Source organism: Sporothrix brasiliensis (assembly GCF_000820605.1).
Source record: "Sporothrix brasiliensis 5110 chromosome Unknown Cont20, whole genome shotgun sequence".
NCBI lineage: Eukaryota > Fungi > Ascomycota > Sordariomycetes > Ophiostomatales > Ophiostomataceae > Sporothrix > Sporothrix brasiliensis.
In genome coordinates this window covers 1,643,079-1,669,079 of record NW_024467139.1, presented here as the reverse complement: position 1 = coordinate 1,669,079, position 26,001 = coordinate 1,643,079, and the positions used below count along the sequence as shown (strand labels likewise).

Here is a 26,001-nt window from a genome sequence, read left to right as displayed (position 1 = left end):
CACCAAGCTGTTTTTGTGTGATTGATAAAAGACACAGCACAAACAAAAGAGAAAGATGCCGGAACCTCCCCTCTAGTGGTATCATTTTTGGGGGGGTATAAATCTGTAGGGTGGGTTCTCAAGAAAATTAAAGAGAAAACAAGGAATGCCAGAGGGAGGTTCCGAGGACCTCAAAATTCGACAACAAATTGTCCAAAAGAAAGAAATCAAATGTCAAATCAATAATAAAAGCATCAAACAAACGGAAGACATAAAAAAGGCCGGAAGATTTGCATGATATAAATGAAATCGAACGCCTAAAAACCAGGCGGGCGTACGATTTTCTTCAAAAAGAAAATTCAAAAAAAGAAAAATTCGAATCAGAGCCAAAAAGGATTCACTCGCACGCTAGATAGGATGCAAGAATTCCAACTTGGTTGGATATGTAAGAATGCAAGCTCCATCGTCTTCAGACGCTAGGTCTGGGGTAAGATTAGCGACGGATGGGAGGGGGAGCCCGGGCGCCAGGAGGCGAAACACCCTCCATGTTGCCAGTCAGCTCAGCCACGCGAGCCTTGATACGAGCAACACGCGATTCAATAGCTAGGAGGCAATGTTAGCATGCAAACTCCAATTACTTTTACAAATAGACTGCTGTTGTCAACTTACTCTCTTCACCACTGGTGTCACCATCGGCATCAGAAGGCTTGCTGGTGTATTCTTTCCGTGGTATCTCCTCTACCTGGCGCTGGGCAGCGCGGTCAGCAGCATTCTTCCGGATCTGCGCCCAACGGTCAATGGCGGGGACCGCAGGAGGCGGCGACGCTTCTTTGGTGGGGACGGGGGCAACAGGCTCAGGCGACACGGGTGACCGTTGGCGGGCGATAGGCGGGGGAACGGCCTCGTCAGCATCATTGTCAGACTCGTCTGGGACAAAGGCCGGCTGGTCTGTCAAAGGACCCTGGTCGAACCGAGAGAACTCTTTAGCGGCGTCCTGGGCTTCAGCGGTACCGACGCGCGAGAGCGAATCATTAGATGGCGCGTAGACCGGTTCAGGAACTGTGGGGGTTCTCGGGGGATCCACCGGCTGCTCATTCTGAACAGGAGGGGCAGGTGCTGTAACCGGGGCAGGAGAAACTGCTGGAGCAGCGGCAACCGCGGGGGTGACAGCAGCCTCCGGTGCAGCAGGAACGGCCGGGGCAGCGGCCAGGGTAGCGGCCGGGGGAGCAGTGGACGCGATCGACGCCGGTTTCTGGACAGGAGCCGCTGGTGCCGGCGCAGCCTTGGGAGCTGCTCCCTTGTTAGCATCAGCAGCAAGCAAGGCGTTCACGCCAGCAGCGGCGTTATCGGGCAACTTGGATTGACGGTTCTTGCGGCCGAAGAGCTTCCGCAGACCGCCAGAAGAAGAAGACGGAGGTAGCGACGTCTTCTCTTCCTTGCCGTCCTTGTGGAGCTTCTTTCCAGTCTTCTTGCTTTCAGGGCTAGATTGAACCGCAGGCGCAGGGGGGACAACGGCGGGGCGCGTGGCGTCCAGGCTATCCTGGTTGTCCTTGGGAGGGACTGGGGGTGACGTGCGGCCAGACTCCTCCTGGCGCTCAGCAGGGTGGATGCTTGTAGGAGAGTCGGCCACTCTGACTGCCTTCTCTGATAGATCCAGCGAGTCTTCGTTGCGGGCCGGTGCTGGCAGGATAGTGAGGCTCGCCGATGGTTTCGGTGAAGCAGCAGCCACCACTGGTGCCTGTTCCGGAGCAGGCACTGCAGTCGGCTGGGATGCGGCCGCTGGAGATGCAAGGGGCTTCCATGTACTTTCGGTAGCGGCGTTGGACTTTTCGTGGCCATTCGTCGAAGATTGAATACCATTGAGGTGCACGGCTGGTGTAGACATGGATGCCGGGGTGCCCCGGCCAGCGTTGGCATTGGACAGGTACGCATCCCGGATTGCCTCCTTGTCGTACTTGCTAGCCCACTTCATGGCGGAAGAAGCTTCAGAGGCGATAACGGGTTGGATTGTCAGAACACTGGTCGTCTTTTCAGTTGAAGAATTTTCGACACGCCCGCGCTTTGTCAGAGTAGACCCAGCCTGCTCTCTTTCCTCCCTTCTTTGGCGCTCGTGCAGTCTCTGTGCCGCCGCCTGGATCTTGGCCTGTTGGTCAGCAGCAACGCTGGTCTTGCTAACACCAAGCGTGTTGCTAGGCGCAAGGAGGCCGTTTTGGCCCCGGTCAAGCGCCTGCTTGCCAGTAGACTTGCTGCGAGAGATGCCCTTGTTCCGGCGTGTCCAGCTGAAGAAGCCCTTTTTCTCAGCAATGTATGCGCCCGGGTCGGGTTCAGCAGCCGCTCCCTTCACGATCTCCTCCATTACCAGCCAACGGCCCGAGCGAATGCGGGTCTCAATGACAGCGCATCGTCCAAACGTCGACTTCCGCTCTGGCGTCTCTTCAGGCGCCAAACTTGTCATCCATACCCACCAGAAGGAGTCGTCCAGGTCGAAGCGGCTGATGCTGGCAAGCTCACCCGGCTCCAGGGTACGCTCCGTCTCCAGGCGAGGGCGGTGCGACTGAGAGCTTTTCTGGCGAATTTGTGCGTCGATGGGGGGGAGAACTTTGTCCGGAGGAAGGAGCATATTTGTCGGGCTGTTCGGGCCGTCATCAACAAAGCCAGACGAGAGGAAATCAGCCCAAGACGGCGTCGTCGGTCGCGCGAGTCCGTCCCCTCCCGAGGCGGGTGTCGTCCGCAGACCACGGTTGCGCCGGTTCACAAGGTCTTTCGCGCCTTCGTCCTCGTCGTCCTCCTCTTCCAAAACGCTACCAAAGCCAATATCCTCGAAGCGCGACCAGGACGCATCACGCAGCGAAGTGGAGTGCTTGGAACTCGAGACGGCCTGCGTTTGGTTGGCCGCCGAGACAGCCTTAAGAACTCTGCGGCACTCGTCTGTCAAGGCCTGGACGGGGTCATCGTAGTTGGAGAATTCACGCAGCGCGCGATCCTCTTCGCGGTACTGGAAATGGTTACCACGGCGGAGAAGTGCGAAAGGCGTGGGAGACACTGTGTCGACAATCATGATGACCTTGTTCGTAGAAGACTGGAGCAAACTCGGCCGTTGGGGAGGGTACTCGGTTTCCTGCAGAAGCTTCTGGAGGGACATGGGCAGGATGGCAAAGCTGCCGACGCCCTGCTGTGGCGACAGCGACCGCAGGTATGCAAAGAAAAGGTGACTGGTAGCATCTGCAGCCTTTAGCCATTCCTTGTACCCGGCCTCGAACCCATTGCCTGTGTCACTGTTCTCAAATGCCCACCACGATGCCATGCGCGAGAGCTTGCGACCACCGAAACCATTGACTTTGCCATGCGCGGCAATGGCCGACATGAGGTCGAAAAAGCTGAAAATAATGCTAGAACGAGCATGATTGTCCACGCTCAGGGGTATAAACGTTGTGAAAGAGCTATGCGCTCCGTGAGAATCTATAAAGCGAAAGCCACAGTGTTAGTAGCGGGGTAAGGGGGTCGCAAAGAGTTGCAGCGTCTATTAGGACAACGTACCTTGCTCGCCGATTTTGAAAAGCTCGTAGGCATCCCAGCCAACAATACCGCCCTGCAGACGGCTCCAGCACCACTTAACAACACCGGAAATGACCATTGGTTCGGTCATGCGCAGCTCCTGGAGCAGCAACTCGCCCGAGAGAGGCGCCTGTTGGTCGAAAAAGTGGCGTATGAAGGTTCGCACAGCACTTGGGTCGGATGTGGGCCGGAAAGGTAGCAGAAGGAATGGGATGTCGAGCGCTAGAGTGAGGCAAACGGATGGGTGTCAGTATGAAAGTAAACACCAAATTATGTAATTCACATAGACAAAGAACAAATAGACCCAAGCAGGCGCTGTAGGTTGGTTAGAAGCAAGGGCAAACGAACCTCTGGCCTTCAACTCGTCCACACAGAGCCGGACTAGCTCATGTATCTCCTCGGGCTCGACAGTCTTCCGAGTGTAGGCATCCTCCCAACGGGGCTTAGCCGGCACCTGGCTGGCCGACTCCTGGCCGGCGCCGTTCTTCTTGGACTTGACTTTGGTGGGGCCGTCCTTGCCCTTGAGGCGCGAAAATATGCTGGGCATCTTTCCGTGCCTGCGGTGCTTGTCGCCGTGCGCGTTCGGTGTTGTCGTTACCCCCGGGTCAATGCGAAGTAAGTCGGAACGTCGCAAACGGAAGAGGTCAAAAGTAGGGCTGAACGGTGGGAAGCGGCGAAGGCAGCGTCACAACGAAGGCTATATCGGGTTTCACAAGTGGGAGAGAATAGAAAAGCCAAAGTAGCAGCAATACTTGGTCGACATAAGAAGCTCAATAGCAAATAATAAAGGTGGTAGAGGGAAGAAAGAGTGGTGAAGTGAGGCAGAAATGCAGGCTCAAAACGAAGAGAGGAGAAAAAAGGGGTGGGATAGGCAAAAAAGGAAGGGACGGGACATTAGAAGCGTAACGGACAGGGTAGGAGCGACGGGATAAGAGACGATGGGAAAGAGCGAGGCTCGTTTTACGTTTGTCGACTCGCTCTTTCCCTTTTTCTTGTGCTGCCACTCTACCTTACTAGCTGCGTGTTTTCATTCAGGGGGAGCGCCAAATGGGGAAGGGGTGATGGGCAAGGGTCAACCTTTCTCGGGCCTTGCATTGGGTGGGCGAGACATGGGGGTAAAAAGAGGAACACAGCAAAAGAGGGAAAGAGCAAATGGAGGGAATAATACCCACCACCAGCCAGCCAGTTGTCCAAAGGAGGAAAAATTAAAGGGGCAGGGGTGTGCGCGCAGTAACGGAAGGTGCAAATCAGATGTGTTTGAGCGCAAATGAGTGCGCAAGTGGGCGTCGTTGGGGTCCATCCTGCCCCAAACCATACGATGTAGTGATTTCCAGTAAAGAACTTGCTGTGTTGGGTTTGGTTCCGGCCTTGGCAGGTGCGACCAGCACTGGAGGAAGGCGCACCCAAGCTGTGCCTGACAGCAGGAAAGCTCTTGCAAGCAGGAAAGTACTCGCGGCTCGAGAGCGCGATCGTCTGATTTGGAGTGCCGCATGGACAGCCTCGTTTCGTAGCATTTGACGTCGGTCGTCCATCTTACGGAACGCCATCGATAAAGCTCCCACCGCGCGACGCCATATCAATTGGCAGCTTTGCAGTCCATTGCTAGCTCCAACGGCCTGGTCTGTCGGCACTCACTTGGCCCGTTTCAGTTTCTCTACCCTCCACCGATTGCCACACAGAGAGAATGCGCACTAAGAGTCGATTGGCAAAATGCGACGACAGACGAAAGCCGATCACAATTGGATAACGGGCCACGGAAAGTAGGCCAGGCTTGCGGAATACAACAAGAAAACAGAGCCGGCGCGAAACAACGTCGGTTAGCCGCATAGACGTTGAGAAGAACGAAGCTCAGAGCGGGGAGCGACGAGAAACGGCGGTGAATTGAACGGGAGCAGCAAAGGTTCGTCCGTGACCCTGAGTCCACGTTTTCGTGCATTGTTAGTTGCTCCCTCTGACCCTCGTTTGTACTATTTTCTGACATCGGTTTTCTCAAAGAGAATCCAGAGCTTGGCGGAGACATTCACGATCTTACCTCGCCCAGCCTATGACTGCATTACAAATGGGAAACTTACAAATAGGAAACTTACAAATAATAAGCACGCACGTACGGAGGTACATAACCGAGGATCACAGATCTAGCCTGCTGTATATAATTACATAGAACTATATCGCCGACCTTCACAATGAGTTGTCCAGTCTGTAACCTCTAACTCGGTGGCTCTTCGAAAATGGCTCGCTCGTGGCAGGACCGGGCAGCTGCAAAACAGCAAGCTGCGAGAGACAAGATTCCCCCGGAATGGCGGTTGTCGACGAGCTTCCTCGAGAAGATCAACGCATCCGAACATGAGCCGACTGACCTCCTCGCGTCTGATGCGATTCGCCAAAGCGGCATCTTATCCACGTCTGAGATCGACCTCACCGAGAGCTATACCGCCAAGGCGCTCGTGGACAAACTTGCTTCTGGTTTCGTTTCTGCGGAGGATGTTACTCTGGCGTTCTCGAAACGGGCTGCTATTGCCCAACAACTGGTGAGAAGACATCATCACAATACATAACATGTCCGATGACACAGTTCTTACGAAGCATGATACAGACGTCGTGTCTCACCGAGACATTCTTCGACCAAGCAATAGAGAGAGCGCGGTTCCTAGACGAGTACCTTCGCAAGGAAGGGAAGGTGATAGGACCTCTTCATGGACTTCCCATCAGCATTAAGGTATGGTGGCGCTCTACATCGATGGACGAGCCGTTGAAACTAACCCCGTCTCTCTCATCCCACCAGGATAGCTACAACATCAAGGGTGTGCAGAGCACTATTGGCTACGTGTCTTTCCTTGATCGTGAGCCGGCGGCGGAAAACTCGGTTGTCGTGGATATGCTCCTCAAGCTTGGGGCCGTCCTCTACGTTAAGACCAACATCCCGCAGACGATGATGGTAACTGATTGTCTCATTTCGTACCCTTGGTTTGGTCTTAATACTGACACGTGTTCAGGTCGCTGATTCCGATAACAATATCTTCGGACGTACTCTAAACCCCCATCGTACCTCGCTTACGGCTGGTGGCTCGTCTGGCGGTGAAGGAGCGCTTGTTGCGTTGCGAGGTTCCCTGATCGGAGTAGCTACGGACATTGCCGGCTCGATTCGCATCCCCGCATTATGCTGTGGCATCTACGGCTTCCGGCCAACGTCCGGCCGGGTGCCTTATGGGGGCGTCACATGGCACGGCCTCCCGGGCCACCCAGGAATCCTAGCTACGGCTGGACCGTTAACCACGTCGCTTGAGGACACAGAGCTGTTCCTTACAGCTGTGCTTGACGCCGAGCCCTGGAGATACGACTCGACCACGCATGCGGTGCCGTGGCAGACCACTGACGTCACATCTCTGTCTTTGAGAATTGGCGTCTTGGCTGAAGACCCGAAATGGCCGCTGCACCCACCCGTCCGACGTGCCATCCGCGACGCTGCTGACCTCCTCCAAAGTGCCGGACACACAATCGTTTCGCTCTCACAGGACCCTTCTACAGCGGCAGGGACAGGCCTCGACCTGTCTCTCGAGTACTTGTCCCTCGATACCAGCCAGACATCAATTCGTTATGTGAACGAGAGCGGCGAACCTGCAATAAACTCGCTGAAAGTCCTGGGTCTGGATAATCCGCCAACCGACAAGCCCCCGTATTCGATCCAGGATCTCGCCGCCCTAGATTTGAAACGGGTTCAGTACGGTAATTCGTGGCGCCGGCTTTTTTCAGACCTGGAACTAGATATTGTCCTGGCCCCCGCAGCGCAGAACACGGCAGTGCCGCATGATACATATGGCCTCTTTCCATACACGGTTATGTGGAATCTTCTTGATGTATGTCAAAAATTTCCTTTCCCAGCACATATCGTGATCGATGGCGCTCCTAACCATTGCCGACTCGCTACGTAGTATCCCGCTGCCGTCATTCCATTCTCGCAAGTTTCCAAAAGCCTCGACCCGAGCCCAGTAGCATTTGAAGCCCCAGCCAGGGGACCAGCATGTATGTATGGCCGACACCAACCTCGCGTGCTTACAGCCTTTAACCATTCTTCTCCTTGTAGACGACCCAGAGGCCCTCGACGGGATGCCCTGCGCTGTTCAAATTATCGCTCCTCGCTTCCACGATGAGAAATGCTTGGCTGCGTCGAAGATTATCGATTCGGTCCTCCACAAAAGGAAATAAGCCGACTCATAAAGAGCTATATTCATCAATCATCGCTTAAGAGGTCGTTGTCTTGTAGGCCTACAGAGTGCTGAATTCCCAAGCGCAATCAACTTACAAAACTCACAAGGCAAAATAGTTTGGCTAATTGCCGGCTTAAGATGGATCACGCTTTCGTGCAGGTGTCGGAGGAGGCGCGGAATAGGCTGCAAGTCATGAATGGTCACTGGCACTGTGGTTGTACTAAGGGCGAGGCCAGAGTCAGCCATGGCAGAGGCACCAAAACAACACCAGCGTCGTACGAAGACCAATGGATTGACAAGAAATTATCGAGTGCCGTATATTTGTCTCACCAAACCCCTGCTTTTGTGTCTGCTTCAGCCCACACACGCCGCATATCCGAAGCTGTTGGCAGAAGCAGCTTGTACGAGCATGCATCACTAGCCTTGCCAGCTGCCGAGCATTGCAGCTGAGCCAGCTCAACCGTGTTTCCAGCTCCTCCTTTCCTTTGTCCTTTTCGTCGTTTTCTGCTTCCTTTTGCGAGCCCTGGTTTGCTTCCGACCTGGCTTCTCGCCGCGGCCAACATGTTTACACCACTACCGGGACGGGATGGAGGGGAAAGGGTAGCTACGTTTCTCCTGGGTGGCCGACAGGGGGATGACTTGCCAGCATGGCATAGCCCGGGCCCGGGTAGGTCTAGCCCGCGCCAGCTGCGTGCCAACGCAGCAAAAGTATGAGCTGGCAGTCGACGATGCAGCGCTCGTGCATCCCTCGCTTATTGGGCAAGCCACAGTGACAATCGAAAGGATGCCATTTTTATTATGCTGCATTTTCTCTTCATTCATTATGGCTTCGTTCCGATCATGACCCCTTGTTTGGAGTGTCGCACATATTTACACCGACGGAGAATATTGCTCTCGAGGACTTGATGGCCGCGTGTCTATTTTGTACCCTATAATACGATGTGAGCCACAGAATTGTGCCGGCAAGGCCCGATTAGTACACGGTATGCTTTGCAGACAGTCCCCCGACTGACGCGCAGAAAGTGTCGGCGATGTGCTGTCCGAAGGATTCTGATGAGGTTAATATGCATGAATCCCGGGCCTCTGGGTCGAAGAAACAAATTAATACCAAAGTAGATTGATGCCCGACTAACCTCAGGCCCGTGCAAGAGCAAAAACGATAATGCACATGTCGTATTACCCGAGACGTGGGGTGAAAACGATTAGGATGTCAATATGCGCAAAGAGGCTTGAAAAGGCTCCGACTTGATGTGGCTTTTCGCTTGTGTCTCTGTAACTGAAAACAAAACGGATGTCCAGAAGAAGCACGATAATAAGAGCAAAGAAAAAGAACATCCCGCGCCGCGAGGATTCCGAAACACCTTTTGCGCCGGCTGATTCGCTGCTTATGCAGGACGATTTGACTTGCGGGACAGATGAGCAAAAACCACAAAAACAGACAAAGGGTTACGCACTGTAAAAAAAACCAGGCAATGCAAAGAAAGATGGACGGGGGCGTGCGCTGGTTCCAGTTCATTGCCAACCTTGGTCCATACAGGCAGCCTTTTCGTCCGCCAAAAGCACAGTCCAGTTTGTGTGACGATTTTCATGGACCATGTCACACGGTGTACTACTTTCCTTCCGGAATACTTCGCAGAACTTGGCCATGATGAGGGACTGTGTACTCCGACAACACGGACTATAGTACATAACGTAGTACCTGCGTATATGAAGAAGCGTGGGTAGAGCGACGATCCACGCAAAGCACAGACGAGACGATGCAGTGCACGGCGAATGGGGCTCGACACCAATTATTCGCTGGCCAACATTCGCGACGACGACATCATCGGACAGCCTTTGTCTTTGGACAGGATTGCACTCTGCAACGTGTAAAAGGGAAGTAGATAAAATAGACAAAATAGACAATATAGAAATAAAAGAGCGCGCATAGAACGCTGCAACATTGCGAAAACGCAGACACGTTACTTGCTATGAGGGCCGTATAAAGACAGAAAGGGCAGCGGCAGATCAGCAGAGATCAGATGTGATGTGACATATAAAACGTAGAGAAAGGGAAACGGCGAAAGGGTGCACAGGGTGCACAAACTTAGGAGACTGAATGAATGTCTTCAATCATATAGAAGGGCTCGTCTGCCGTCCTGACGCGTCTGAGGATCGCTTCGGAGACACCCTAGACCGTGCTGGTCGTTCCCGGCTCGGCATCGGCTGCTGTTGACAGTGCCTTGGCATCCTTTGCCTCGACCTTTACGTTCACCTTCTCGTCGTCGGCGTCCACGGCTGCAGCGCCCTCGGTGTCAGCCGTCTTCTCGGCCGAGTCGGCCGCCGTCCCTGCGTGCTTTGTCTCCCCAGTCGTCGCCTTCTCTTCCTGCTCCACCCCCGCCTCGTTCGCCTTCTCTTCCACCTTTCCGTCCCCTACTGGGGCCGCCACCCCTTTCTCCGGCAGACCCTCGATCGTCGTCGTGCCCGGCAACAAGCTCCAGTCGATCTCCCCCTCGGCGCCGTACCGCTTCATCAGCCACGCGTTGGCCGCACGGAAGTGGCCACAGTTGAAAAAGCCGCGGTGGGCGCTCAATGGGCTCGGGTGCGCGCTGCGCAGCACCAAGTGGCGCGTCTCGTCGATCTTGGCCACGCGTTTGGCCGCCGGCGAGCCCCAGGCCAAAAACACGACGCCGCGCGGGCGCCGCTGGGCCACCAGGTCAATGATCCGCTGCGTAAAGCGCTCCCAGCCGTGCAGCGAGTGCGAGTTGGCCTCGTGGGCGCGCACCGTCAGGCACGTGTTGAGCAGGAGCACGCCGCGCTCGGCCCACGGCGTCAACAGGCCACCCTGCTGCGGCGGCGGCGGCTGGAACGCGTTGGGATAGTCCCTTTGAAGCGCACAGTAGATGTTCTTGAGCGACGGTGGCGGCTTGATGGGCGGCTTCACCGAAAAGGCGAGGCCGTGCGCCTGTCCATCGTTGTGGTACGGGTCCTGGCCAAGAATGACCACCTTGACGTCGTTGAAGGATGTGTATCGAGACCTGAACAAGTACAGGCAAGGTCAGCAGGGTGGAGGGGTGGGGGTGCACGCAAAAAAGGGACGTGAGAGTATGGCAGAGCCTACCAAGAATAGACGTCCTGGGGTGGTGGGAAGATCTTGCAGCCGGCCGCGTGGTCGCGGCTCAAGAACCGCTTCAGATCCAGAAACGACGGCGTGACAAGCTCGTCCTTGAGGACGGCAAGCCAGCTCTCGCCAAGGGTGTCGATCTCAAGTTTGAGCAGCTGCTGCTGCTCCTTGGTGAGCTTGGCCACCCACTTGGCCTTGTCGAACTTGGGCTGTGAGTGAAAGAACTCTGGTGTGGCCGGTGCCAGGCCTGGCTTCGAGGCGCCGCCCGCCTTGCCGCTTGCGCCGTTTCCGTTTGTGCTTGCGCTACGCGCGGATGCTGCCGCCGATGGCGCTCCCTTGGGGCCCCCAAAGAAGGACATGAGCGAGCTCTGCTGTCCCAGCTGCTGCTTGGCCTTCTTGGGATCGGTCGAGGCAGCCAGGTCAGCACCTGCTTTGCGTTTGAGAGAAGCCATGTTTGCAAGAAGGCTCGACGAGGGCCGCCGGTGGATGGAAGGCAGCCACAGAGGACGATGGACAGCGGCTCGCCGGTGCGCGTGGAGAAGATCGTTGGCGAGGCCGGTCGACCGTGCAGACAGTTGACCAAATCGCGCCGTGTTGAAGTGACTTTTGAAAACGCGGTAAAAGAGGCAATGATATGGCCTTCGAAAGCAAAAGCCAGTTGAAGTCGTGGCCGTTTTCGAGGAAAGGGGATAGCGGTTCTGCCCGTCAATGTCTGGCGGTTGTATCTCTCTCGCTCTGCTCAAGACAGAAGAACAGGGTTGCTATGGAAAAGTGAGCTGGAGAAGGGGGAAAAAAAACATTGGGCGTTCCAATATGTCGTTCGGTGGTAGTATATCACAAGGGTCCGGGGAAGGAACGCAGCGATCCAATGTCTGTGAAAGATGCTGGGTCTTGCCTTCCTGTTCGCCAACCGGGTCTACAAAAGCAAGAGCGTACTCTGTACCGGAGTAATACGACGTGCTTCTCTGGTTAAGATTAAAGGTGGTTCATTGTGGAAAGCACCTGGAGAGGCTAGCACCTGCCACCACCATTTAGCAGACAATGGGGGCAGGGGCTGTGGTGGTTTCGGCTGCAATGGGAAAGTGCATGCAGGGGCGTTGACCGGTGGCAGGAGCGAGAGGTCGCGTGTACGCCGTAATTCGTATTGTGTGGTATGGCGTCCAAAATGCAATAGCGCGTAGCTGAGTTAAAGTGCGACGCGGGTCAGACGTGGAGGGCCGTGAATTTTCGCGTTTTGCTCTGCGCAGACGGTCACTTCCAGACTCCCGTCTCCCCTGCGAGCCAATGAAGGCGTTCATGACAGCGGATGAGCCTAGCAGTGGGCCCGTCTGATCCTCTAGCTTGTTTGCTCTGTTGCCAGCGTGCGGAGAAACTGGCTCAGCTGGTATTTTGGTGGCATCGCAGCATGCGAGTGTCTTGTCCATTCGACAACAGCCTGACTGCTGCTTTGCGAGGCAGAGAGAGGCTACGGCGTACAGAGAACGAGATATGCAAAGCTGCATTCGTACATAGGCTCAAGGCGTCCGATGCGACCCTGACAAGTCTCTTGGCGACTCTCGGTCCAAGACCGTTTGCTGTCTGCAAAAGAGTCAGACAAACAGGACGAGGCAGCCATAAGCCAACAGGATTTGTGGGCTTTGAGGGGGTTGAGCGCAGTCAAGCAGGTCTGTTGACAAGGGCAGTCTGTCCAACAGTTTTGTATTGATACGTCTTGGGAAGGGAGTAAAGTACATGGGTTCCTTTTTTTGAGTTGCGTTCCCCGAACGAGCCAGAAAAAATAATGAAGAGATGTAAGGCAAACATATCACGTAACAGAGGGAAGTGTGAAATCGTAGAGTATCTAGAGACCGCCATGCTGACCAATAAAACGCCAAACAGAACAATGCAATAGTCAAAAGCAAATCAGCCGCCCATGTTGTTGGTACAAGCATCGTGATAAAAATGCAAAAGAGAAAAGAGGCGGAACGTCACGCTCCGTTCATTTTTCGCTCTCGTGCACGTTCATTCATGCCGCGAAACACCTTCTTGCCCACCTCGTAGCTGCTAATCATGATCGCACATGCCGGGGCCACCTTGAGCGTGCGGGGGATCCAGCCTTTGAACAGGCCGGCAATGCCCTCGGTGCGGAAGATGTGCCACAGCAGCCGACCCATTGTCTGCTCTTCCGCCACGGCGGCGGTGGGCACGCCCGCCTGGGCCGCTTCCCGGAACACCTGCGTGCGGGTCTTGCCGACATCAAATGGCATCGTTGCAATGGACGCCGCCGCACCGGACAGGGAGCCCGCTGCAAAGCTGTCGAGGAACGTGGCTCGGTGGTTCTCGCGGCTCTGCGACCGCCGGCGCTCGCGGACCCGCCGCGACCCGTCCAGGTCCAGCAGGTCGCGGCCACGGCGCCGCTCGCGCGCCTCGGTCAGCTGGCTACGCACCGTCTCGTAGCCCCACCAGTACATGGCCGAAAAGGGCGCGTCACGCCAAAGAGTCAGGGTCAGGCCACGCCAGAGCGAGTGGATGCCGTGCGTCTGCACCATGCGTCGCAACCCTTGGAAAGTATCCCGCAGGGGGCCGGCAGCCGACTGGCCCTGCGCCGCTTGCAGCCGCGTGCGGAACAGCTCGATGGGGCCCACGGCAGTGGCGGCCAGAACTCGAGCAAATGCGCCCGCCACAAGCGGGGCGTACTGGTCGGGCGTAGCGCGGTGAATTGGGCTCTCGGGGTTGAAGCGCAGCCACTCGTAGCCGGTGAAATAGATGACGTTGGCGGGAATGGACATGAGCAGCGTGGGAGACAGGCCACGCCACAGCGTGGAAATGCCCTCATTGCGAGCAATCTTGCGGAGGCCGTCCACGGTCGAGTTAATCGTCTTCTTCTGGTGCTGCTCAACAGCACAGTCCGGTACCGCGGCCGCGGCCGCCGTCTCGGCTTGTGCGGCCTTTGGGCCGGCGAGACACACCTCGGAGTTGGCATTCACGAAAAACACCTCACGGCAACAGGCAGTCACGCCGAGGTCCATAGGACGAACAGCGGTTGGCGATGAGCCCACGATCTTCTGGAAGTTGGCGGGCAGCTTTGCAAAGTCGACGCGGGGGCGGGACACGTTTTGGGACTGTAGGCGGACACGAACGACATCGAGGGGGGTGACTGCAAGTTGGCACATGGTTAGTACAAAAGTCGAGATCCAGGCCGTGCCAGAGGCAATGGACAAATTGGTTTTTTTTTGGTAAAAAAAAAAAAAAACACGCAAAAAACAAGTGCACTCACCCAACAGCGCTGTCAACAAGCTCCCAGTCGTTGCAGACAGCATCCTCTGCAGCACTGTGATCTCCGGCGGGTCAACCGGGTCGGTCGCACGAGCCTTCATCTCGGCCATGACCGGTGGCGTGTACGGCAGTGTCTCTGGGCCCTCAGCCTGCTGCTGCAAGCGTAATCTGTCGTGGTCCTGCCCGTCGGCGTCGTGCGGCATCGTGTGCCTCATTGTGAGGGAGAGAGTATCGCCGAAAGGGGCGATTGAGGATCGAAGCGGTTCGGGTGGGCGAGGAGGAGGTTGGCAAGAAGTGAGCGACTCGCGATGAGCCCTCTGCAGAAACGATGAGTCAGTCCCTTTTTCCGCACGTTTCCATTGAAATGCCGTTCAAATCGAGTATAAAGGAAGCAATTGACTTTGTTGTCGTCGTGACGTGTGTTGTATGAATCAGAGTACAAAGGAGACCTGTGGTAGAAGAACGGAAACGGCTGCGGAGATAAAATATGTATGACCGCACTTTTTTTCGTATGTCCCATGTCCTGCGAATGCGGTCAACGGTTTAGTTCGGGGGGCGAAAATTTCATTGGGCTAGATCTAGCCGAGCTATTCAGCCGCTGCTTTCCACAAGTGCCCGTCGGCCTTTTGCACTGGCAGGAGCTATTGGCGCCAACAATGACGCACTGAACAATTAAGCACTTATCAATCACCTTTGGTACGCGCCCAACGGCAGGAGCGATTCGCACTTTGCCAACACCGATGGCAAGAACTACTTAAAAATAAAATAAAAATAAAAATAAAAATAAAAAAAATAAAAAAATAACAGACAATCAGGAACTCAAACGCTGGACCTCCTGCAGGCCGGATAATACAAGTCGATACCAGCGAGTGTGCAACTGGACTCCATAAAGCCAACACCAATGCCGTACACAATAATTACGTTGTGCTGCATGTCAAACATGGCAGGATCAGGGACAATTAAAGCACCAAGAGCATAAAAAGCAAAGACGATGTGCTTGAGGAAGGAACAACCCTCTTAATAGCGACAAGCATCATGTGCCGGCCAAAGGAGCGACACCATTATTGGCGTTGATGTCAAGCTATTCACTGGCAAACAAAAGCTCCGTGCTTGCAATTGTTCAGGCGGGTTTGGTAGCCAGAATCACAAATACGAAAATGGCCGCTATCGGCGTCGGTGGCACTAGGTTGCTCCGACACATACTGACACGCGGTCACGTGCAGCTGTGGAGCATTCTAGCCACAACTGTCCAGGGCAGGCTTGGCGAAAATTATGGGGAAAATGCGAAAAGCTAGGCGGCCAAGAATTCAACCTCACCCGAAATCAACAACACCTCGACGCACAACGATTCATAGCCCGGTCAGCAAGCCTTGGATACCGCACGACAAAGAACGTCCTTTCTAGCGTCTCGGATCCGTGTTCAAGCCGACGCCAACCCCGCCAGGTTACAGCCAGCGTCACCAGTTGCCGTCGTGTTGCCAACGCAACTGACGTGAGCTCGAGACCGACGCGACAAACGGCACAATGTCCTCGGCAGCAGAGCGGCTGGCCGCCCTGAAGGCACGGGTGGCGGCGGCCGTTTCGGGGCCCAAGACGGAAGATGGCGCAAGCGGAAGTAGCAGCACACGACGAAACGAGGGCAGCGGTAACACATTTGGCAACGATGATTCCGGCGGACGAACAAGCGGTCTGCCGCCGTCGGGCGGTCTCAATGTGCCGCTCCATCCGGCACTCGAGAACCTCAACGCGCCTTTCTCCTCCTCGTCGACCTCCAAGCCATTCGGTCGCGGCGGCAAGCGCGACAACCGCAAGACCCGCCCCAACCCCTATCTCGACGCGAGCCCAGCGACCGTGGCCACAGCCGAAGGCGACGCAATCGTCGAAGCAGCTGCGGCTGCACCAGCACCGGCTGCACGCGCACGTCACTCACGGCAGCTCCTGTTCAACGAGCAGGGAAAGTACATCCAGCAGGGCAATGCGCTGCGGCGGCAGGCGGCGCTCGAGGCGATGAAACGGCGGATTGCGGAGCAGGCGCGCAAGGCCGGCATGGACGAGATCCCCAGCGACAAGAACTTTGTGGTCGAGGCGCCACCAGACATTGAGTGGATCGACCAGGCCTACTTTGCCGAGGGCAAGACATACGACGACCTCGACATGCCCGACTGCCTGGTGGTGGCAAAGCCCAAGGTGGCGGGCGAGACACCGGGCGACGAGGGCGAGGAGAGCATCATCACAGACCTCGTGTCGCACCCGATCCCGATTGAGCCGCCACAGGACAAGCTGGTTCCAGACGCCAAGCCCATGTACCTGACGAAGCAGGAACAGAAGAAGCTGCGACGGCAGCGGCGCATGGCGGAGCTCAAAGAGAACCAGGCCAAGATCCGGCTGGGTCTCATGCCGGCGCCGCCGCCCAAAGTCAAGCGATCCAACCTGATGCGCGTGCTGGGCGAGGAGGCCGTGCAGGACCCGACAGCCGTGGAGGCGCGTGTCAATCGCGAGATTGCGGGGCGTTTTGACAAGCACATGGAGGCGAACGAGTCACGGCGGCTTACCAAAGAGCAGCGGCACGAGAAGCTAGCAGCGAACCAGGAAAAGGACGCGGCCAAGGGCATCCACATGCTCATCTTCCGCATCACGACGCTGGCCAACGGGCAGCACCGGTACAAGATCTGGAAGAACGCCGAGCAGCTGGCGCTGACGGGCGTGTGCGTGATGCATCCCAAGGCGAGCCTGGTGGTGGTTGAGGGCGGCGAGTACAGCATCAACAAGTACCGCAAGCTGATGATGAACCGCATCGACTGGACGCAGAACATCCCCACAACGATCCCGACACCAACGCCGTCGGCCGTGGGTCGCATCCCCAATGTGCCGGGCCAGAACAAGGGGCCGTCGCGCGAGTGGCTGGCCAGCGAGAGCGAGTCGTTGCCAAACAACCAGATTCTGTTGTTGTTCGACGGCGAGACCAAGGGCCGCGTGTTCCACAAATGGTCCAGCAAGATCTGCGACACAGACCGGGAGGCCTTTGACTTTCTGGCGCGGACGAAGCTGGAGAGCTTCTGGACACAGGCACGGGCAGGCTCTTAGCGAGGGACGAAAAGGACTGTGTCTGTCTACACACAAAGGTTCACTGTTGTATTTTTGCATCGCATATATTTTTCAAGCATGGCGTTGTCGGGTCTCTGCGTTGTGGCAAGTAAACATGATATCAAATAACTAAGCATTTAACAGGTACATCGCGTATAATAGAAAAATGTGCCATAGCGTGCCTCTCGGCCCAAGTAGAAGCAAATCTGTTTATTGTACAAAATAAATATCAAAAACGCGAGATGGTGAAAATGGGTGGTGGATTGCTCCTTCCAGCGCACAGGGCGGCGAGGCTTCCAGCCTTGCAAGTGCCAAGCGATCGCGCTAGGTGATGTGCCCCACCAATCCGCTAATTCCCTATTACCGCCCATTGGCCGCCGCGAACAGTCACACGCCGGATCAGCTCACCTTCTGACTGCACGTCCGACTGCATGACTGCATGACAGCAGTGGAATACGCTGTTCTCGCCCGGCCCAATCCTCTGTCACAATTCCATGACATTGTCTCGACCGAGAGCGCATTCTTTTGCGCGGAACATCCCTGTCACTGACGCATAGAGCAAGAGCTGATTTTGGAGTGTTTGGTCCGAGGAAAGTGCTACCGTGTGTTTGCTGCTACAAATACAGGGCAGTTCAGCACTCGATTGCGCCTTCCCCGGCATTTGTCATCTTTATCTCCAGAACTCCAGAGCTCCTGTTTTCTTCTTTTCGGCCACTTTCTTTCCTTGCCCCATCTCCACGACCAGTATGTCACAGCCACCGCCCTCCGGCGACGGCTCTGGTGACATCAGTTCCGAACTCGAGTCGTTCCGGCAACAATGGAGAGCCGAGGTCGAGGCCAAAGTCGCTCCATCTGGGGCTGCAGCCACTGTGAGCCGCAGTGCGGCGTCTACCTCGTCGAAAAAGAAAGCGACGACGAAGACGGTCACTGCACCAGATTCTGAGTCTCCAGAAACAGCACCACACCACTACCGGCCGCCCCAGGCTCCGCAACGCCCAGCAGGGCCGCGGCGTGGAAGCAGCGCGGGTGGACCGCAGACACCACTAAAGCTACTATCATCCGGAAAAAAGCCGATCGCGCAGGAAACCGACGACGAATATGCACCGCCGCGAGCATTCGACGATGTGACCCACGAGCCCCGGACAGTACAAGGTGCGAGTGTGTCGTCGGCAGCCGCACCGGCTTTGGATGAAGGCAGCAGCTCGGTTCACAAACTGGTTTCGCCTCCAGCCCACCAGGAACAGAAACCAAAGGCCAAGAAAGAGCCCGAGTCGGCACTGGAGCACTACGAAAGAGCGGTCGAAAAGGAGGCTCTGGGCAGTCTTGGCGACAGCCTGCGGCACTACCGTACAGCTTTCCGCGTATGTCGGATCCCCGACCTCTTTACAGCGTATATGCCGTGCTAACATACCTCCTCTTGATGCAGATGGACAGCAATGTGGACAAGGCATACAAGAAAAAGCACTACCCCGCACCGCCCCCGGCGGCCGCGGGGTCGTCTTCGTCGCGAGACGGAAAGCAGCCAGAAGGTGCCAGCGGCGGTGCAGCTTCCACGGCCCCGGCGAAACCTGTCCGCGAAGAACCACCACCAACCCTCAAGGAACTCATCTCCTCGTTTGCCGGGCTTGCCATCGAAGGCGCACCACCGCCAATCGAGGGAATGCCCGCGCCACCGTGCCCCTTAGCAGAGCTTCCTGACGAGTTGCTCGTGCACATCCTACGGGATGTAGCCCTGGACGATGTCGGCGATTTTGTGCGGCTGGCACAAGTCTGCCGCAAGTTGGCGTTCCTTGTGGCGACAGAGGACCGCATCTGGCGGCGCGTGTGCGTGGGCCCCGAGTTTGGCTTTGCCAACATGTACCGCGCGTGGGAACGGACAATCGCATGGGGCCCGCTCGAGGACGACAACAAAGGCGACGGGTTTGCTGTCGGCGATGGCATGGTGGTGTCTGCCGAGGCCGCCGAAGACGAGCGGCGGCGGCAGCGACAGGCCAGCAGCCTGGCAACGACCATGAAGCTGCGGAAGGGCATCAAGGTGCCCGGTACGGACGGCGCGCAGGTCACCTCGATCCCTCCGGCGTATCCGTCGTGGCAGCGCATGTTCCGACTGCGCCCGCGCATCCGGTTCAATGGCTGCTACATCAGCACAGTCAACTACATCCGGCCTGGCCAGCCGACGGCGAGCCTGGTGGTATGGGGCAACCCGGTGCACATTGTGACGTACTTCCGGTACCTCCGGTTCTTCCGCGACGGCACGGTGATTAGCCTTTTGACGACGTCGGAGCCGCCGGACGTGATCCACCACCTGACCAAAGACCTTTTGACGCTGCACCAGGGCGGGGCCATGGCGCACCTGCCGTCGATTGTGATGCAAAACGCGCTGAGAGGGCGCTGGCGGATGTCGGGAATTGCCGATGAGGAGGACAGGGAGGGCGGTGCCGGCAGCTCGGAGGACGAGCTGCGCAGCCGTGATGAGGTAGTGGAAGGCGATGCACGGATTCCAAAGAAGAATGGCGTTTCAGCAACAGCAGCAGCAGCAGCAGCAGCAGCAGACGGCACCGAGAGCACGCTCGTTTCCCCTTTTTCGTCGCTGGCGGCGGCCTCGGATGCGGAAAGCGACGTGGTGGTGGAGACGGAAGGCGTGGGCAAGTACTACTACCGGATGGAGTTGGCGTTCCGGTCGGCGGGCAAGGGCACGCGCAACAACAAGCTCAACTGGCGCGGGTTCTACAGCTATGACCGGTTGACGGACGACTGGGGCGAGTTCGGACTCAAAAACTACCGTCCGTTTTTCTTCAGCCGCGTGCGCAGCTACGGCGTTGGAGAGTAGGCGTTGGATCTGATGGTAGGAGATACGGCAGCCATCATGTGCATCTACAAGAACAATAGACATGTGTTATGAATTTACTTTATGTTGGTATTCCGGGTTTTATACTTGTGCTTTAAATAAAGATAGTCTTGAAGCAGAGCAGGGCAAAGCAAAATGAATAAAAAAAATAAAAAAAGGTTGGGTGAAAATTACTGTCGATAAAAATAGAACAGTCGTGATTCCAACACTCGATGTGGGAGCTATGCAAAGGAGGCAACGTGGTCACCTGGTCGTTCCCTCACTCTTCGCTTGTCTCTCATAAAAGGCCGTACTACGACACTCGATGCGGTAGACGATACCCTCAGTATTCAACCACGATCATAGCTACGGCATATGACTTTTACAAAGAGAATCCTTCTACATCTGATTAGATATCTCAAAGTATCATCCCAAATCGATTCCACTCTGGTCGACAAGGGGATCAGCAGCGGCCACCATCGCTACTCACAAAGAGTCGGCCCCATATATCGTCGACTTCTCGGCGGAGCCGCCATCAAATCGTCCCGACTGGTTCCGTGGTGCAGTTGGTTAGCGCATCGTACTAATATCCTCTCATCCGAGAATACCATGCGAAAGTCGAGGGTTCGAGCCCCTCCGGGACCATCTCAATCCGGTTCTTCGAATCGGACGGTCTTTCCAGTCTTTTTGTCAAGGGTTGGTCGACCAACCGGCTGCTGCTTTACTTTTGTTTGTTTTGTTTGTTTGTTTGGGTTTTTTCTTCCTTGACTTTTTAGTTTGAAATCGAGGAAATCAGGTAGGAGGAACAACAGCATTGTCTACAAAAGTACAGGTTCGAGTCCTGTCCTATCCACGATTAATCACCCTATACCTGGAAAGGCCTTACTTCCCTTTGATAGTACGCCGTAGTGAATATATACTCGCATCCAATATTTATTGTCACCAGAGACAGACTCTGTTAGCAGCGCGGCTTTGGCAATACACAACAGACCTCTCCTACGCAGCACAGAAGCCGAATGAAAAGGAAGGTCGGCGCCGCAAAAGCTCAGCAGCCAAGGGCACCAAGGTGTGAGGGCAGAAGTGAAATGCGACATCACCTAGACATGGCTTGAGCGAAGAAGGAAGAGAGTTCGGCATATGTCTAGCGAGGACCTGTACGCGACGAACCCGCCGTCTATGTTCAGTGTCCTTGACGCGCGAGCATCGCGCGCCCCGGCCACCACAGAAGTGCAGCCCTGCGTCCTTGCTGCCATGTCGTCTTCTATCCATGCGATTTCGCAATCCTTCACACCACAATTAACACAGCCTTCCATCGGACGGTGTCAGTAGCCAATCCAGAAGCCACTTGGTGTTTTTAGAGCACCGGTCCCAGTACGCAGAGTACGCCCCGATGATCTCCGAGTGGTCCAGCAACACGCCGTTCTTCCAGTTACGTGCTAGTGGCTGGCAACAGAAATCGAAGCCTGCCAGCCACAGAAAGTCGGCCACGGCAGATACCCGTTCCCGGTGCTTGGCGTCCCTTGCGGCTTCTGCAGCCTGGCGGGCGTGCGCGACCTCGTCAGGACCGCTAACATGCTCCTCCGCGGCCGGCGCGGCCCCGTGCCCAGTCTGTCTCGTGCTACTCCGTGTGTTATGACGCCGGGCCACCGGAGCTGTAACCTTTTCACTTGGAGCCGTTGTCGGGGAAATCGTTGTCTGGCGCCACTGCTCTTCGCTTTGGCTGCCGTCGCTATCGTCGCTGTTGTCGTTGTCGTTACTATGAATGTATTCGTACACGATGCCGATGAAGTCGGTGCGCGCCTCGTCGAAACAGCGGTATGTTTTGCGGTCGACGTGGAAGCCATACGAGCGGATCCGGCGCGGCATCTTCTTCATCAGCTCGTGTACGTTGCAGGGCAACCATCCATAACACTGCACAAACCGCGGCATGCTCATTACGGGCACCAGTCCAGACGGCGGCGGCTTGTTCTCGGCGGCTCGCACTTGGTGGTTGTGTCGAACCTCCTCTGAAAATGAAAACAGATTGTTGGACGCTGTGAAAAAATCCACGGGGTTCGGATCGACGAGGGGAGGCACGGTCGGTCCGTTGGGTGTGCCACCGGTGATGCCGGCTTCCGCCGCAGCCGCAGCTTGGTCCACGGACGCGCGTAACATTTGTAGTAGTGCGGCGTTTTGGCACTCGCGATGGACGGCGGAGTATTCGGGATACTCGAGGAGAATGTCTGGGATCCAAAACTGTTGATAGTTAGGAGATTACCGTCTATTGTACATAAGTGGTCAAGAGGGAAACGCACAAGCTTCAAGGCAAACGGCCCTTGGTCGCCAAAGTGGACGCGGTAAACACAACCATCCGTGCCGGCCCCGAGCAGTCGGGCACGACGCCAGTCGATTGTGTCAATGTTCAATGGACACCTACGCAGGCGCGGTTGCGCGAGGTTCTTGATCGTCACGCGCGGTGACGTAGTCGCGTCCATCAGCTCGTCCGTCATGCAGGGATAACGGAAGAGGTGGTGCCAGCGGCGCACTGTCGGCATGGAGTCCAAACGCGGGTCCATCTTTACTGACGATCGCTCAAGCGAATGAGGCTGTGGAGGGACACGTCGGGGCTGTCCATAGAAGGGTGCTGTGAAGAACTAGCGATGGTTCTCACGAGTGGGTGTGGTCGTGTTTGTAACCTTGTTTGCCGGAGGGTGGTGCCTGAAGCCCTGACTCTAACAATGAATGCATTTGCTAGCCAAGAAACGCGTCAACACGTGATATTCTTCCACTGACACGAGGCCATCCGCTGGCCGTATTGGCGCTCAACTCGTGGCGCATCGAAGGCGGCCTAGGATGATGTTTTCGTGGAAGAGAAGGGTTAACTGTGGCTCAGGCAACGGCTCTGACACACCGGTGCCAATTACGGCCTTCAAGGACGACAACAAACGTTTCCGTGTAAAGAACCGTGTCGATAAATATGTGTTTTTTCTTTAGTCTCGACACCTGCACTTGACCCGGCCTATTGTTGTATCGTTACTATTAACGATATCTTCACTGTGACGCCCACGTCACTTAAAGGCTGGCCCGTCCCGCTGAACAGCAGTGACACGCTAGCCCGAACAGGCAATTGCAGACTTACAGGCAGCGCCGGCACCTCTGCAGAGCCCAACAGTGTTAGGGCTACAAAACCATTTGGCTAGATAAGCTTCTGCGTCTAGATTGCGACGAGGCGGTGCACAGTACAGTGACACCGCGGCAGGGCGCTGGAATGGCCTGTGGCGATAGCGCTAGCGGCGCTCTTAGGGGGCGCTCAAGTGTCCAGTCCAAGCGCGGCATTGCTCCTGCCCCACCCGGTTTCAGGGGAAATAGGGCCTGCTATTTCAAGCCGTCCTTGCTGATTGGCGGGGCGCTCTTTCCACTTTACGTCGTTAGCGTGCCGCAGTTTATGAGCATCGTATCTCGTGGCTTCTTCAAGTGACGCGTGACGTCTTCCCCCGGCTTCACTTTTGCCTTTCGTCTCAATTTGCCCACGCCACGCCCACAGCGCGCTCACCTCAACTCTCTGCACCACAGACTCGCCATGGTCTGATCCTCTCGCTTCTGCCCAGTCGTTTTGCCCTTACCTGCCCTTGGCGTCCCGACGCCCTCCCGTGAGCCTTCGCCCACTATGTCGCTCTTTTCGTTCCTCCGCAGCATCTACGACGTCGACACGCTCGACACCCGCTTCACCACGCCGTCGACGGTGCCCTACAAACCGGATACACCGTCGTCCAACGCCGCCGGCCGCAGCAATGGCACGCTCGACCACACTGACAGTCGCCGCGACGCGGCCGCCGACGTCGCCAAGCGCGCCGAGCCGTCGAAATGGCGCTCGCCCGAGTTCTTTGTCTACTACTTCATCTTCCTGACCGTCGTGCCCTACATGTTCTGGGTGGCCTACGACGTATCGCGGCGTATGTTCTTCGCCCCGCGGGCTCCCAAGACAGCCGCTGTTCTATGACCAGCGACCACGTAATCGCCGACTTCTAACGTTCTGTCCCATCTAGCGTCCGATCCGCGTTATCCTCGATTCGAGAGCAAACTGGCGCCTGGCTGGATCCCGGGACGCAAAGTTGACACGTCCGATGCCCAGTACCACACATTCCGCTCCAACCTGCCGTACATGGCCCTTCTTCTCCTCTTCCATCCCCTCCTGCGCAAAGCCTGGAACGCCGTCTATCCCACCTCGACTGCCTCCTCCTCTTCCTCCTCCTCCTCGACGTCCTCTCCTTCTCGCGCACTCACCCCCGACCAGGCCAATGCCCGCAAGGAGCAGCGTCTCTCCTTCGACTACGTCTTTGCCTTTGTCTTCCTCGTCGCCCTGCACGGCATCTCCGCCGCCAAGGTCCTGCTGATCCTCTGCATCAACTACAACCTCGCCACCGCCTTGCCACGTCAGTACGTCCCCGTGGCCACCTGGGTCTTTAACATTGGCACGCTTTTTGCCAACGAGCTGGCTGGCGGCTACCACCTCGTGAATGTGGCCTCACTCGTAAGCGACGGCTCGTGGGAGCCCATCTTCCGCGCGACCGTCGAGGGCCACGAGACGGCCACCGCCCTCGTGCAGTGGGGCTCCTGGCTCGACGGTTTTTGTGGCATCATGCCGCGCTGGGAGATCCTGTTCAACATCACCGTGCTGCGTCTGATCAGCTTCAACCTGGACTACTACTGGAGCCACGGCGGCCGCGGCTCAAGCCCGCTGGAGGTACGTTTTGTTGCCGGCCTTATGTCATGCCTTGATGTCATTTACTTTGGCACCCATGCCTTTGCCTTTGTGTACATTCGCTAACACCCCCAGAAGAAGCAGCTCGATCCCGCCAACCTCTCGGAGCGGGATCGCGTTACCATCTCCGCGCCCCCGCAGGACTACTCCTTCCGGAACTACGTCGCCTACGCCATCTACGCCCCGCTCTACCTGACCGGCCCCATCGTCTCCTTCAACGACTTTGTCCACCAGGCCCGCTACCGCCCGGCCACGATCGAGGGCCGCCGCACCCTGCGCTACGGCGTGCGCTTCGTCCTGTGCCTGCTCGCCATGGAGCTGGTTTTGCACTACGATTACGTCGGCGCCATCTCCCAGTCCGGCCCCCACTGGGGCTCGTACACCCCGGCCCAGCTGTCCCTGCTGCCTTTTTCAACCTGCACCTCATCTGGCTCAAGCTGCTGCTTCCCTGGCGCCTCTTCCGCCTCTGGGCCCTGCTCGACGGCGTCGACCCCCCGGAGAACATGCTGCGCTGCGTCAGCAACAACTACAGCACCCTGTCCTTTTGGCGCGCCTGGCACCGCTCCTACAACCGCTGGCTTGTTCGCTACATCTGGATCCCCCTGGGCGGCTCCAACTTCAAGTCGTGGCTCGGCGCCGCGCGCTCCCTGCTCACCTACATGCTCGTCTTCACGTTTGTCGCCCTCTGGCACGACATCCAGCTGCGCCTGCTCATCTGGGGCTGGCTGGTCGTGCTTTTCTTTGTCCCCGAAGTCCTGGCCTCGTTCCTCTTTCCCCGCCGCCGCTGGGCCGCCCGGCCCACGGCCTACCGCATGCTCTGCTGCGCCGGCGCCGTCGTCAACATTCTCATGATGATGAGCGCCAACCTCGTCGGCTTTGCCGTCGGCCTCGACGGCCTGCAGAGCATCGTGCACGGTATCGTGCACGACTGGTCGGGCTTTCTTTTCCTGATCACGGCATGCAGCGCTCTCTTTGTCGGCGTGCAGGTCATGTTTGAGATCCGCCAGTCTGAGATGCGCCGCGGCATTTTGCTCAAGTGTTAGTGCGGAGGTGCGAAAGGAATGCACATGGTTGCCACCTTTGTATGACGTTGGGTTTTCTTCATTCATTGGTTCTGTTTTCTTCGTCAGCTATGGTAAATTATTGTAAAGCACAGGTTATTGGGAGCATTTGGTTTGTTTTTATCATATGTAGTTTGACATTTTGCGAAAAAAAATTAGACATTAACGGAAACACATCGCTTTTCGCTTCT

The 26,001-nt window shown here is 56.5% G+C and overlaps 8 protein-coding genes and 1 non-coding gene across 9 annotated transcripts; 5 read left to right on the top strand and 4 right to left on the bottom strand.

Moving 5' to 3' along the window:
* Nucleotides 1-472: 472 nt before the first annotated feature.
* Nucleotides 473-4,081, bottom strand: SPBR_06444 (morphogenesis protein; the record flags this gene model as incomplete). The annotated part of the gene is made up of 4 exons (XM_040764700.1): nucleotides 473-582; nucleotides 649-3,438; nucleotides 3,517-3,756; nucleotides 3,883-4,081. The coding sequence occupies 4 exons, from the start codon at nucleotides 4,079-4,081 to the stop codon at nucleotides 473-475; spliced, it is 3,339 nt and encodes a 1,112-aa protein (XP_040616443.1).
* Nucleotides 4,082-5,762: 1,681 nt separating this feature from the next.
* Nucleotides 5,763-7,425, top strand: SPBR_07055 (amidase; the record flags this gene model as incomplete). The annotated part of the gene is made up of 5 exons (XM_040765310.1): nucleotides 5,763-6,062; nucleotides 6,128-6,250; nucleotides 6,317-6,469; nucleotides 6,528-7,388; nucleotides 7,414-7,425. The coding sequence occupies 5 exons, from the start codon at nucleotides 5,763-5,765 to the stop codon at nucleotides 7,423-7,425; spliced, it is 1,449 nt and encodes a 482-aa protein (XP_040616442.1).
* Nucleotides 7,426-9,909: 2,484 nt separating this feature from the next.
* SPBR_07264 (uracil-DNA glycosylase) lies at nucleotides 9,910-11,294 on the bottom strand (the record flags this gene model as incomplete). The annotated part of the gene is made up of 2 exons (XM_040765518.1): nucleotides 9,910-10,756; nucleotides 10,840-11,294. The coding sequence occupies 2 exons, from the start codon at nucleotides 11,292-11,294 to the stop codon at nucleotides 9,910-9,912; spliced, it is 1,302 nt and encodes a 433-aa protein (XP_040616441.1).
* Nucleotides 11,295-12,809: 1,515 nt separating this feature from the next.
* On the bottom strand, nucleotides 12,810-14,312 carry SPBR_07173 (solute carrier family 25, member 39/40; the record flags this gene model as incomplete). The annotated part of the gene is made up of 2 exons (XM_040765427.1): nucleotides 12,810-13,978; nucleotides 14,099-14,312. The coding sequence occupies 2 exons, from the start codon at nucleotides 14,310-14,312 to the stop codon at nucleotides 12,810-12,812; spliced, it is 1,383 nt and encodes a 460-aa protein (XP_040616440.1).
* Nucleotides 14,313-15,621: 1,309 nt separating this feature from the next.
* Nucleotides 15,622-17,181, top strand: SPBR_07133 (U4/U6 small nuclear ribonucleoprotein PRP3; the record flags this gene model as incomplete). The annotated part of the gene is made up of 1 exon (XM_040765387.1): nucleotides 15,622-17,181. One exon carries the CDS (start codon nucleotides 15,622-15,624, stop codon nucleotides 17,179-17,181), a length of 1,560 nt encoding a protein of 519 aa, XP_040616439.1.
* Nucleotides 17,182-17,927: 746 nt separating this feature from the next.
* SPBR_06826 (F-box protein 9) lies at nucleotides 17,928-20,011 on the top strand (the record flags this gene model as incomplete). The annotated part of the gene is made up of 2 exons (XM_040765082.1): nucleotides 17,928-18,542; nucleotides 18,608-20,011. The coding sequence occupies 2 exons, from the start codon at nucleotides 17,928-17,930 to the stop codon at nucleotides 20,009-20,011; spliced, it is 2,019 nt and encodes a 672-aa protein (XP_040616438.1).
* A 548-nt stretch (nucleotides 20,012-20,559) lies between these two features.
* Nucleotides 20,560-20,653, top strand: SPBR_09543. The gene has a single exon. It is a non-coding gene; the product is annotated as a tRNA-Ile (tRNA).
* A 651-nt stretch (nucleotides 20,654-21,304) lies between these two features.
* SPBR_07362 (uncharacterized protein) lies at nucleotides 21,305-22,563 on the bottom strand (the record flags this gene model as incomplete). The annotated part of the gene is made up of 2 exons (XM_040765616.1): nucleotides 21,305-22,243; nucleotides 22,303-22,563. The coding sequence occupies 2 exons, from the start codon at nucleotides 22,561-22,563 to the stop codon at nucleotides 21,305-21,307; spliced, it is 1,200 nt and encodes a 399-aa protein (XP_040616437.1).
* A 1,091-nt stretch (nucleotides 22,564-23,654) lies between these two features.
* SPBR_06802 (uncharacterized protein) lies at nucleotides 23,655-25,792 on the top strand (the record flags this gene model as incomplete). Its single annotated transcript, XM_040765058.1, has 4 exons — nucleotides 23,655-23,940; nucleotides 24,034-24,731; nucleotides 24,825-25,088; nucleotides 25,187-25,792. 4 exons carry the CDS (start codon nucleotides 23,655-23,657, stop codon nucleotides 25,790-25,792), a joined length of 1,854 nt encoding a protein of 617 aa, XP_040616436.1.
* Nucleotides 25,793-26,001: the final 209 nt, after the last annotated feature.